Here is a 13916-nt window from a genome sequence, read left to right as displayed (position 1 = left end):
ACTTAAAATTAATATTTGAATATATTTAACAAAATAAAATTCCACAAAATTTTAATAAAGATAAATAAAGATTATCGGATTAATAGAGATAATTAAAAAGTAAATATGAATCATATTACTGTATATGACTGCAAACAGTTATGTTTTTGGTATAAATATAGTGATAAAATGACAAAATGTTTAGTGGTTAATAAATATTTTTTAAAAGTTAGATTGAAATTTAATGTTTTAAAATAATTTTTTATCAAACAAACAATATTTAAAAGATGTCTCAAACAAAATACAACAAATCATCATTTGTGAGATTTGGCGACGATTTGTGTCAACTATTGTTAAGTCATTTATCATTTGAACAAAAGTTTATTTACGAGTGTGTGTGCCGTCAGTGGCAACGATTGATTTACAAAAATGAGAAACTATTGGATATCAATAAAAAAATTTACGACAAATTGAAGATAACTGATCACAGAAGTGGTCAACGACTCAATTTAGATGTCTTTCGCATTATTGTCAAGAAGTTATCAAATGTGCGACAATTAAATGTCATCGATTACACCGTACGAAATGTTAAGTCTAAACCATCGATAAAACCTCACTTTAATCGTCGGATTAAACAAATCAATGTTAGTTTCAGTTGCAAACAAATGTATGACAATAATGCATCCAAACAGATACGTTGGCCACTGGACACACATAATACGGAAAAAACTTTATTCGACCAATTGATTGAAATAATTATTGAAAAYTGTAATAATTTAACACACGTTGCCATTGATTTTACCACAGTTGGCATTAGCATTATCTTTGAATTCTTCAACAAGTTTGGTCCAACAATACAAGTATTGCGCTCACAGTTTCCCATCGGTTTTATTGGTTACGCTATCACGAAGTCATGTCAAACACTTACAGCTATATCTATGCCGTCTCTCTTGTCGTCCGATGGTATCCCAAAACTCATGATGACTACTGGTTTGCGTAAAATTGAGTTCAGTTTGGATGATATGAATGAAAGACAAATCAAGTCATTAATGTCTAACAATTGTCGATTAAACTATTTGTTTATCACAATTGATGAATTGAGTACTGATGAAAGGATTAATGTATTGTTTGTAGAAATGTCAAAATTAGTTGATTTGAAGACATTGTACTTATGCTTTAAATGTGATATATTTGATCCCAATTTGACCGATCAATTGGCCCACAATTGCAGGCAAATAAAATCATTTAGGATTGTCGTCAATAAAGACACAAAAATCTGTTACCAAATGATATCATCGCTAATTCTAATGAATTCTCTAAAGTCTCTAACAGTTCAAGACTTTGGTAATTATCAAAACACTAATAACAGTGAAAATAATTATCAGATTTTGTGTAATAAATCTCAAATATCACCAAATCTGATGTGTCTTCGACTTAATGGCTTTCCTCTAATCAAACAGTTTTTAGTCAATATTGACAAACATTTTCCAAATCTTCGTTATATTAATGTTTCAAATGTTTTGGAAACCGATTGTTTAATACAGTGTTTGGCAAATCTACCTAAACTACAGACAGTTTCTATAAAATCAAACAAAAAGTTGATATTCAAAGGCTATCTTTTGTCACCTATTATTAAGAGTTGCCTAAAACTCCAGTCATATCACTGCACAACTTATTCGTATACAATAATGTTAAACAATAGACAAATATGTCAGTTAAGGGATAAATATTTGGCTATCAATGAAATGATTGTCAATGAAAATCAAGTCAAAGATATATTTCAATCTGTATTAATCCCATTGTTTACTATTTCCGACGATTCAGAGAGTGAATAAAGAAAATATTTTTCATATTATTTATTTAAAATAGTTTTATATTTAGGAAATAAGTCTCATATAATKTATATCAAATAAATAAATTTTTATGCATTCATAATTTAATATTAATAAAACAAATACATAATTGTAATTATTTATTTTATCGATATATAATGTTTGAGTAATTGTAAAATTGAGATAATATTAAAAGTAATAAAAGTTATGATAATTATCAATTCATTATTTCTAATTTATTTTTTAAATACTATTTATTCCTATAGTATTTTGATCCTAGCTTTAATATAAGTWATTTTATTAAAWAAATTTATGAGATATTTTATATTTAATTACATATTTAGATTATCTTTAAATGTATTGATTTATTTTGTGTAACAAACTAATTTAGAAAAACAATTTTTATAAATTTTTATTTCAATAAAAATTGTAATTTATATCTTTTCTTTATATTCGTTATTTAGTATATTTATATGAATATTGAAGTTATTTTAATTATAAAAAACAATAAATTCATTAATTATTTTTGTTGTTTGCAAAACATCACGCAATATGCATATTAAATGTTAGTTTATGCATTTGTATAACAATATATTTTAATTTTAGATCAATAGTTAAAAATTTAATGATTTATTTTATTGTATTTTTAATATGTTGTCTTGGTGATTTTTTGGCAATTTATTTTATTTTTAGTTAAATAAAAACAAAATTTCTCAAACAATTATTATAAATAATTTATTATTAATTTATATTTTGAATACTAATAGATACTCTATGATCAAGACTATATTTTTTTGACATTAAATTTTATAATTAATTTTAAATATTTATATGTGATATGAAATTTTTTTATGAAAATTCAATTATCATAAATGATAACTTTGCAAATATTTATAAAATATATTTATATATATAAATAATATTAAAAATAATTGTTATAGCAATCTATATGTTTTATAGCTAATGAAATTATATTTTTTATTAAAAATTTTTTTAGGGTTTTAACATTTAATCAAGGCTATTGCAATTTATCATATCGTTGATAAATAAAGAGCATATTTATATCATATGCAATCATAAATTTAAAATTAAAACTTATAATTGTAACATTAAAGTTTTAAAAAAATAATATATAAATAATTAATTTTATATGATTTAATTAATAATCAATATTTATGATATGTGTTTCAATTTAAAATTCATAGAAATATTATTTATTATACTATCTTCACATACAAGTTAATGTTATCTTTGAAATTGAAAATAATATTTATTAATAGTTTTTATTGTTTAGTGCATATTATACAGTGAGTCATTATGACAATATTTTATAATAATTAATAATAAAAATAACTAATAATCGTAAAATAATACTAATGGTAATACAATTAATATGTGAATCGTTAATACATTAGAAACATTATAATTTATTTGAAATATTGTTGTCTCATAAATTAATTCACTTTTATTAATATTTATATATATATATGTATTGTTTGTCATATATTTCCCGTTAACTTTGTTTATCTAATACAATATCATCATAAATGACAAAAATATTTTATGATAACTAAAATGCATTATACATACAATGTCTACTRTGTCCAGGTAAAGTGTATATATATAAGTGTTTATATATATTTATACTAATTTACTATATTTTTTATATAGTTAAAAATCATATTTAAACCATATTACTAATTATAATTAAGTTATAAATAGAGTTAAATGATTTAGAATAGAAATTAACATTTTATTTATAACATAATATTTTTTAATAAATTAAATTTCATTAAGATTTGTAGCGGATGTTTAAACTAAATTTTATTTTAATAATCTAATTAATGTTTGYTAATATTAAAGTTTACATGAAATTCAAAATTTTATATTTTATGATATTTAAAAACATCAGTTATAAATATTTTCATATCAAGGTTGTTAATCACGTCATTTTACATATTACGCATAAAAATTAATTTTAAATAAAAAAAATATGATAAATAAAATTAATTATTTCTAGTTTAGTGACAAATTGAATAATATTTATAAAAATGTCTTTCAAATGCTTATGACTGACTGGCTTTTTCTCTAATAAATTTTGATAGAATTGAGATAATATAATAGTTTATAATTAATATGTAAAAATGTTTACTTTAATAATATGTTTTATTTAAATCTTAAACATCTGAGATGTAGTATTTAAAAATTATTATGTCTGACGTAATTTATTGTATTTTTAATTTATGTAAGAATTATATGATTAAAATTAATTTATTAAAAATCGTGAAAATTTTTTATTACTTTTTAATTAAAGTGTTTTATTATTTTTTTTATAAATAAAATTTATTTTTATCAATAATTGAGTTTGCTATAAATAATATTATATTTAGAATGTCTAAAAAATAAAATCTTTAACACWATAACATCCTTTCAATTTTAATTTGAAAAAATTATTATAAAAAATCAATTTTAACAGTTTGATTATAAAAGTGTCTTTAAATGACTTTACAAAATTTTTGTATTTAAAAAATTAATATACTGTTAGCATATTTAAAAAATTATTTATTTTGAACTGACTTAAAATATATTTTTATATAATATGAATATTAAAAAATTTACAAAATACATATTTGTTATTTTTTGATTATAAGATTTGATAAATTATGAAATATTTTGTTATGTTTTACATATTATTAATTAATATTTTTCTAATAATTTAACAAAATAAATTTTATAATAATTAATTAAATAACAAAAATATTATCCATTGATTATTATAAACATATAAAATACTTTTCATGATTTAAGATAATTTTTAATTTTTATTAGTTTTTAAAATTTTTATTAATTTATTAAAAATAAATTCATCATTCATTTTTTAAATATTATATTTTTATTAAACAAATTGTTATACAGTATATTTTAAAAATTAATAATTTTATATCATAGATATTATTGATAGTCATAAAAAGGATTTGTCAGAATAATAACAGAATAATATTGTGACAAAACAAAGCATTACATAAAATTACATAAAAATATGTAAATATATCAAATTTAAATTACATTAATAATTATTAAATTGTAAAAATTACTATTAAATACATTAATAGATTATTAATAAACATTTTAATAATCATTATTTATATAAAAGTTTTAAAACAATAAATTTATTATTTATAAACTTATGTAACTTTTTTCGTTATCCGATAATAATAATTCTTAGAAAACATGATTTGTTTTYTTTAATAATATGTAAAAATTTTATAAAGTTTTATAAAAATCTATTCCTTATGACAAAATCTTTTGCAAAAAAGTTATAATAAACTAAAAGAAATTCATTAATTTTATATATTATTATTATTAGTTATGTTTTAAATGTAATAATTAACTTTAAATCTGAAATTTTAAGCTTAACTAACAGTAATAACATTATATTTGAGAATAATAATAATAAGTCAAATAATTAACAATTTAAGATAATTTCAATAAATATTTTGTTTCAAAATACTTATAATTTATCCAAAAATAAAAATTGATAATAAAATACAATACTTATTTACGACATTTATAAATAATAAAGTTATTACAATGATTAAACAAAATTTTGATAAATATAACCTAATTTGATAATTATGATGATATTTTGATCAATATATCTTTAATTTATCAAGCTAATTAAAATAAATATATCATTAATAATTGTATTATTTAAATAAAACTAAAATATTCTCCTGTTGTAATTTTATTTAACATTATTAACATTAATCAATAAATTTAATAAAAACTAAAAGTCAAACAAATTTTACTAATTAAAAATATACATTATATTAATATCCCATTTAAAATATCTCAGACAACATCATATATTATATATAAATTATAAATCTCCGGGACTACAATTGAATGCATATCATATGACAGTAGACTCCAGGGTTACAAATATAATGTTTTTTTATATAGCTTATTTACTGAATAAATTATATTAATAGTGCAGTGTTTTTAATTTTTTATCAATAATAAAATTAATTAAAAATATATAATAAATTATAATTTGTATTAATTGTAGTAATTCATATCATTTATGAAAACCATGGCAACWCATACATAGATATTTAGAGTATTAAATATTTATTTTTTTATTTTTTTGAATATAAAAACACTAATTAAAAGTTTCATAAATGTTCAAAAGTTATGTAAGCAAACAATGATTTTTATTTATGTGTACAATTACACCAAAAAGTGAGTTATCATAATTTGCTAATTCACTTATTTTCTGAAAATAAGTTTTACATTAATATTTATTAAACAATATGTCAATAAAATATTTTTCATATAATTATCCAGTCATATAATGAGTGCATATATAAAATAATATTTAAATATTTATCTAATGTTTTAATATCTTAAATGTAATTTCTTTAAATTATTATTAATATTATACTTTTAGGTCATATAATTGGATTTTTTAAAATTTAATTTATTGCTACTTTAATAATATCAATATATTATTTTATGTTACATATTGCCAAGGTAACGCATTTAATCAAAATTAATAGTTTTAATTATACTAATGATAATAAATACATTATACCTTGATCATTGTTGYCAAAATATGCCAAGTAATTATAAAAAATGTTATTTATATTAAGTTTTATTATACCGGTGCCGGTGAACAACAGTCACACAACCAAACATACAAACAAACACATTCACAATACTATACACGCAAATCAAATATTTTATACAAAGTTATAGATTTAAAAAAAATTCTATAAAATATACAATTGTATTGAATCTTAAAATATTAATCATATTCATAAGTGTAATATCATATTAATTTTTTATATAATTTTTATAGACTTAATTTTAATCTTTAATCTTATCGCATTTACCATTCAAATAGTTAATAGTTAACTTTTAACGTTTACCTTCAATTTAGTGCATWAAAATGTTATTATGTTATAAAATTATCACAATTAATAAGCAAAACTTATATTAATGAGATATTATAGTATAAACTAAATGTTAAATGTTTGAAATAGTTTTTTTAAATAACACATTTTAATACATAGTATTTTTTGCATACGTGTTATCAGTTTTTTAAACATATTTGTATTTACATATTTGTGATCACACATACTATATCTGAATCGTGATATTTTGTTTTAGTATTGATTATTTAATAAACTGTATAATGTTTAATATAAAAATGTCTTTATTTTATTACATAATTAATTTTATAGTGAAGTGTTGATTGTTTTAAATAAGTATAATATTGTAATTATTTCTTAATTTTCAATTTAATATTAATTATAATATTAAATAATTAATTAATACACAAAATATTTCAATGTTGTTAATATTTATTAATATTATTTTTATCACTATAAAAAACACTATCAACAATTTTAACAAGGTACTTTTTCTTAAATTTTTATTATTAATAATAAATACTTTAGTTTTAATTTACATTTTTAGTTTATAATAGTTGTTTTAATTTATTTAATAATTATATAATTGAATAACATACTTAAAAATATGTTTAATAATGTAACAAATTAATCTATTATCTTGATTTATAATATACTATTATTATTATTATTATTATATACAGTGTATCTTTTTATAAGTAATGTATTATACATTGTATTGTACATTATATGCTGGATACTGTAGTTTATATCATACTATAAATTTTAATTAACTTAATTAATTCAAATGTATTGTTTAGGTTATCATTATCAGCTATGATATTATTGCTACAATTAAAGTTGACTACTAATATGTGTAAAAATTTTAAAAGTTATTTTATAAAATCCTTAGTTCATAGATATTATTTATGATGCTTAAGATATCTTAATTATAATGATAATATAATAAATTGATTTTTTTAGCAAATTATTTAGTAATTTTAAAATTGTTTGACTAAATATGATTTTAAATAAAAAAGTTATCAATTATTAAGACATTTTACAATATTGATATTGTTTATTTGTAGAAACATTAAGATATAAAAATTTCAATTAATAATAGTTAAGGTTAATCACCTTGTTAGTATCTTAATACAAATATATTTTCTATTATAGACAGTTCACTATTAAATAATAAATTATAAGTTCATTGAACTAATCAATATTCAAATTATTTGTCATTATAATACTTTATAATATTTATTATATGATATAATTACTATATTCTGTATTTTATCAATATGTTTATATAATTAATATTATATAATGTATTCTTAATGTTAGAAATTTTTTATTTTATAAAAAACAAAATTACAAAAACTATATTATAAACAAAAGTTAATATATTACTTTATACTATTATTATATAGATTATTTGCTACATATAAAATATTTATTTTTTTAAGCGAATTTTATCAATATGTAATTGAAAAATTTATTTTGCAAATTTGCAAAACATATTTTTAATTATTAGTAAAATGTAAAATATTAATACAGACAAATAATTAAATATAAATATATAGAAAATATTTTGCAATTTTTATTCAAACTAATAATGAATTAGAAAAAGAATTCATGATAACATTTTAATTAAAAATTATAATATTAATTAAAATTAAAACCAATTGATTATTGATGACATTGATATGTATTAATAGGTGTTAATTAATTTTATGTATTTTCATAAGTAATAAACTTGTAATATATATGATTTATTTCATTTAAGTAATGAAATTACTTATATCATATGATTTATCGAAAAGTCGACATATAAATCAACTATATATATATATATATATATACTGTATATTTATTAATTATTAATTTGATATTATAATAATGAATTTATATACTGGAAATAAATTTATGAATAAAAAAGTATTGTATAGTCAATAATGCAATACTATTATTGTGCTAATTGCTAGAAAAATAAGTAGATAAATTTTAATCATAAATATTAATTATTAAGCTAAAGTAATATGATAATTAAAGTCTTATTTATATTACTATAGTAAAGTAATTAATTATTAYTTAATTTAATTAAGAAATACATTTTATGAATATTATTTATTAATTTTTTTTAATAATAAAAATCTTGAAATGTTTTTTAGTTATGGATATAAAGACATGCGACAATTTATTGAAACAATTGGGAGCAGCTTTTCTAACGGCAGCAATTCAACCAAACATTAACCCAATATTGAAAACAATAAAACAAAATCAATTGAACGGAACCATACCTACAATGGGTCAGGGATTGATGTCCAATAACAGACCACAAGACACTGAACCCGGGACTACAACCTCTAATGTCTCAACAATTCAAAAATCGCAAACATCTTTAATACCAATAATGAATTCAATGAGACCATTGCGTAATCATACTATTATTGACCAGTCGTTCATAAATAATAGACGTTTAGATAAGCTATCATTTGAGATGAAAGAAGTGGACAAAAACAATGAACAGTTGGATGTGTTTACACAAAATACATCAAAAGCTAAGAATTTAGATAAAGTATTAAAACGAATACAGAATATCAAAGAACAGAATTGTAATCAATTGGTAACAAATCGTTTGAAACCAATTAGTAATGGATGTCTACCAATGACACCACAAAATGTATGTATTAATTGTATTATCAATTGTATTATCAAATTTTTATTTTTTTAAATTACAGTTTTTATTTAGTAACTATTATTTTTCAAATCGTGCAAAATAATACAAAACGTTTACTGTTCAGTAATTTTTATTAAATTTTTTATTAAGTGAAATCAATATATTTTTTTTGTTATTTTAACTTTGTGTGTATTATTACAATACTATTGTATGTCATATAAATATTATATTTATTATTATATATATTTTATTTTTTTAATTTTACACTATTTTATAATTTCTATTTTGAATAGCTATTAATAAAATATTAATAAAATATATTTTATTGTCTGTCATATTAAGAAATTTTATTATATTTACATTAGAAAATTTAGTTTATTAAATGCTTTAATCATTGAATAGTATAGGATTTATGGCGAGTTTGTTATTTGTCTAAAAATGATATAGATGATTTAATAAAAATATAATGTAATGGATAGTTCTAGAAACTGCAGTATTTTGAAATTTACAGTTATCTAATCAAATAACAAATTAATGTTAATAACTATGGAAACTAATACTTAATTGTTTGCTAAGAGTTTTATAACATTTTTTTATTATCATGCATATATTATTCAACATAAAATAATATATATATATATTGTACTTTAGTATAATAATAAAATTTTATTATTATATTTATAAATATGTGCTAAATTTATTTAATATATAATATTTATATTGTAAAGATATCCTAAGTTTTTTTGTTGTTGTTGATAATATTATATTATTCAATCATATTATTATTTTAAATAAAATTCATATAAATTACATATTGTGTGAATTGATGCATATGTGTACCATATATTGATTACTTAATATTATGCACTATATTTTATAATAACTATATAATAGTCTAATTATAAATGCTAACGTGATATTATCTCCAATCAATTACTTATAATTGTTTTTCATGAAAAAAAAATATTTTTATATAATTTATTATATTATATTGTATTATTTTATTTTATGCAAATTATTAATATTTTAAAAATCGATTTTTGTATTTTTATTGCTTTGAATTTTATTTAGTTAAATCTTTCAAATATGGAAACTAAAGGCAATCAAAGACCACAACTAATGCAAACAAATCATCCCTTTCTTATGAGACAATTGGACAGTAATATGAAAAATATTAAAGTTGTGACAAATAATATGATTAATAGCAATATTATTGCCAATAATAATAATAAAACAGTCCGTCAATTGCTTGAAGAGAAACAAACTTTTATACCATACCATAGAGTTAATGGTATTATGAATAGAGAAAAAATTATGGAAAGACAACATCAAAATCGGACAAATGGTTATCACATGGCATATAATAAAGCATTTTATATGAATAATAATAATCATCATAAAATTAGACATAATATTGTTAACAACAATATAATTACACAAAAATTAAATACAAACAGAGATCAGTTGTCATCAAAGAAGTTATTGAACAAACATTTAAGTCATAAGTCAATTGTGTCCGATAAACAAAATGAAAGCAACGGTACCACCAAAACCAATGGTATTACTTGCATAACCATTGATGATAAGGATAGTGTCGCTGAAGAGATAACAATAAATCATAAACGACCGGCAGATCAGACGTTTTATAAACCATTAGATAAAAGGCGTAAAACTGTTTCATTGGATGAAAAGAAAACTCAAATTATAGCAAACCGTTTGGCACACGATATCATAAAATATCACAGCAATGAAATTGAGCATGATGAAATTAATAATCAATTGGTCACTACATTATCACATCCATTATATGAAATTCCTGATGAAAATCAACTTGAAGTCAAAAATATGAATGTACAAAATGATCATGATCATTTCAATTTGACAAAAAACCAGTTAATGACTTTAGATAACAGTATTATAACACATAACTATAAGTCCGGACCCAAAACGGTTAGACAATTGTTGGAAAGTAAACGCAAAGATCATTTTGAACCCAAACACAGATATATTAATTTAAGTAAACGGCGTCAACATTATCAACAAAATATCGATAAGTTAAACCTGAATCCAAATAATATAGTTACCAATATTGTAATCAATAATACAAATATAAATAATGGGAAAACGGTAATTATTAACGGTAACCGTAATAATAGTAACCATAAATACAAAAACAATAGCACCGCTGTATTGGCATCACTGCCATCACAACAGTCACAGTCAACACATGAGTCTATTGATAATTGCAATAACAATACGAAATTGTCATATGATATACCAAATCAACCGACAAAAATCTATCCGAGCTATCAAATAGTGAAGCCATACGGTTATCACAATAAAAATGAGGTGCAATTGAAAACTGTATGTTCATCGAAGGACTATATGGATTCACTGCCAGATTTGATAGAAATACCAGATTTTGCAAATAAACTAATTAAGAAAACAGATGCTGTGCTTATTGATGAACCATACCATATGGATAAGCATATGATTGATAAAAATAACAACAATACAAATGGTTATAACAAACAGAGTCCAATGAAACATAAAAATCATAATTCAATCGTCGGTAGTGTTGCTAAACATATGACAAATACAACAAATCAGAATCGAGAATATTCTGTAATACAGTCAACAAATGGTGTCAAACCATTAGAGCGAATCCACAGAAAAATCAATGAAATTGATGGCTCGTGTATTGAATGTCATAAATTAGAAATTAGTTATATATTTAGCAACAGAGGAAAGCCATTGTCCATTGACTTAGACACCGGTCAGGAGTCTATAGTTGAGCATAACTACCATTCGCTAAATAATCAATTGATTGGCAAACGACTTGACGTATTGCCATTGATTACAGATTGCATTCAGAGAGTTGTAATTGACTTAACAGATGATATATATTCACCAATTGACTGGAAGTGTAGAAACATTGTATTTCCCAAACAATTGATTGCTTTTAACGATCACACAAATGATTACCACAAGAAATGTCAGAAGAAAGTGAAGTCCAATTGTGTGGACACAAACCACTCGGAGATATCATTACCAGATTTTGCACTTAATCTAAACCTCATTAAAATGCGTGATATTAAGCGCAAACCAATTGCCTATTTGAACGCCAAATATCCATTGAATGAGATTTCACGGGCCGTCTATGCGGGCGTCGACACGAAAAAAGCTGTTTTAGATTTCCCCAAATCTATTGATTCAAACCTACATAAGACACTACAGAGTCAACAAAACACTCGGAAAAAGTATTGCTTAAACACAGCCACCAAACGGTATGTCGAGAAAAACAAGTCATTCAACAACTGGTCGGTTGTTTTGGAAGGTATCGATCTCTGCTCTCCTTTGAGTCAAAAAGTTATTAATATTTTCCCTAATTTTCAATTCAATCACAAGAAAAAATTCATTAAACAAACTTTCAATCAGTAAACTATTAAACCATTGATTTATAACTTATTTATTATTATATTAAATTTATTTCATCTTTTAGTTGCTATTTATAATATTAATGTTATTTAATTTTTAAATGTCTAAAATTATTCAAATAATTTTATTAATATTCATATGCAAAATATAAAAATATCAATATTATGTAAAATATTGGTCTAAATTCTAATGATAATTAAATTATTAGTTTTCTGTATTGCATTAAAAACACTTCAAATAAAAGACTTTAAATTCATTTTTATTGTTTATATTGCTTTTAATAAAATTTTATATAAAAAATTTTTGTTAATATAATACAATAGTTAATATAAAATAACAATTTTGTATTGTTTTCACAAACTCCTAAAAGGAGTACGTAATCWAAATTCTATATTTCCGTTTGTTTGTCCGTTTGTCCGGATTTTTTAATTTTGAATTCAGGTTTGGATTAAACATCAAAAATAAGGTATAGGAGATCAACATCGAAATTGTCAGATCTCTTTAGAAAAATAGAGAAAATAGAAATGTTTTTAAGATTTTTAAGTGTAGATTTGGATTATATATCAAAATGTAAAATTGTTTTGTATCCTTAAAACAAAATGGCGGTTAAAATAAAAATTAATTAAATTTTGAATTTATTTGCAAACAATTATCTAAATATAAATAAGAATATTGAWAAATTAAAATAGCCAAACGATAACTATTTATATTGTTGTCATTTTATAATAATGATATTTACATGACTTTATTTAATATGAGGTTTTCATTTTAAATTATGTATATCTAGACATAGTATTCTTAAATAATAAATATAAATAATAACTATTATAAAATAAATATTGTTTTATACTGTACTAGATAATATGTATGTTATCTTAAATGTTGATGGTATAGGTATAGTATATTTTGTTATTTTGAGTCAAATTATATCAAATTATATGACTCTATGCAATAAATTTGATACGAATTTTGCAATTTTATAAAACCAGAATAATATTAAATAATTAATTAATATATTTAAATAATTTAATAAATTAATTTGGATGAAGTTTGTCTGAAAATGCTATAAAGCAT

At 20.4% G+C, this 13916-nt stretch overlaps 1 protein-coding gene across 1 annotated transcript; it reads left to right on the top strand.

Moving 5' to 3' along the window:
• Positions 1 to 8906: 8906 nt before the first annotated feature.
• LOC128961422 (beclin-1-like protein A) lies at positions 8907 to 12850 on the top strand. The gene is made up of 2 exons (XM_054307657.1): positions 8907 to 9407; positions 10476 to 12850. Exons 1-2 carry the CDS (start codon positions 9030 to 9032, stop codon positions 12843 to 12845), a joined length of 2748 nt encoding a protein of 915 aa, XP_054163632.1. The 5' UTR covers positions 8907 to 9029; the 3' UTR covers positions 12846 to 12850.
• The last annotated feature ends 1066 nt before the right edge of the window (positions 12851 to 13916 follow it).

The sequence above is a fragment of the Oppia nitens genome, unplaced genomic scaffold (genome assembly GCF_028296485.1).
Source record: "Oppia nitens isolate AA-2021 unplaced genomic scaffold, nextdenovo-longstitch-racon4-pilon3 scaffold5_pilon_pilon_pilon, whole genome shotgun sequence".
In the NCBI taxonomy this organism is placed as follows: domain Eukaryota; kingdom Metazoa; phylum Arthropoda; class Arachnida; order Sarcoptiformes; family Oppiidae; genus Oppia; species Oppia nitens.
This window is presented reverse-complemented; position numbering and strand designations above follow the sequence as displayed.

Coding starts and splice junctions, on each gene's coding strand:
- LOC128961422 (XM_054307657.1), top strand. CDS start 9,030: ATGGGTCAGGGATTGATGTCCAATAACAGACCACAAGACACTGAACCC. Junction 9,408..10,475: donor TACCAATGACACCACAAAAT/GTATGTATTAAT, acceptor AATTTTATTTAG/TTAAATCTTTCAAATATGGA.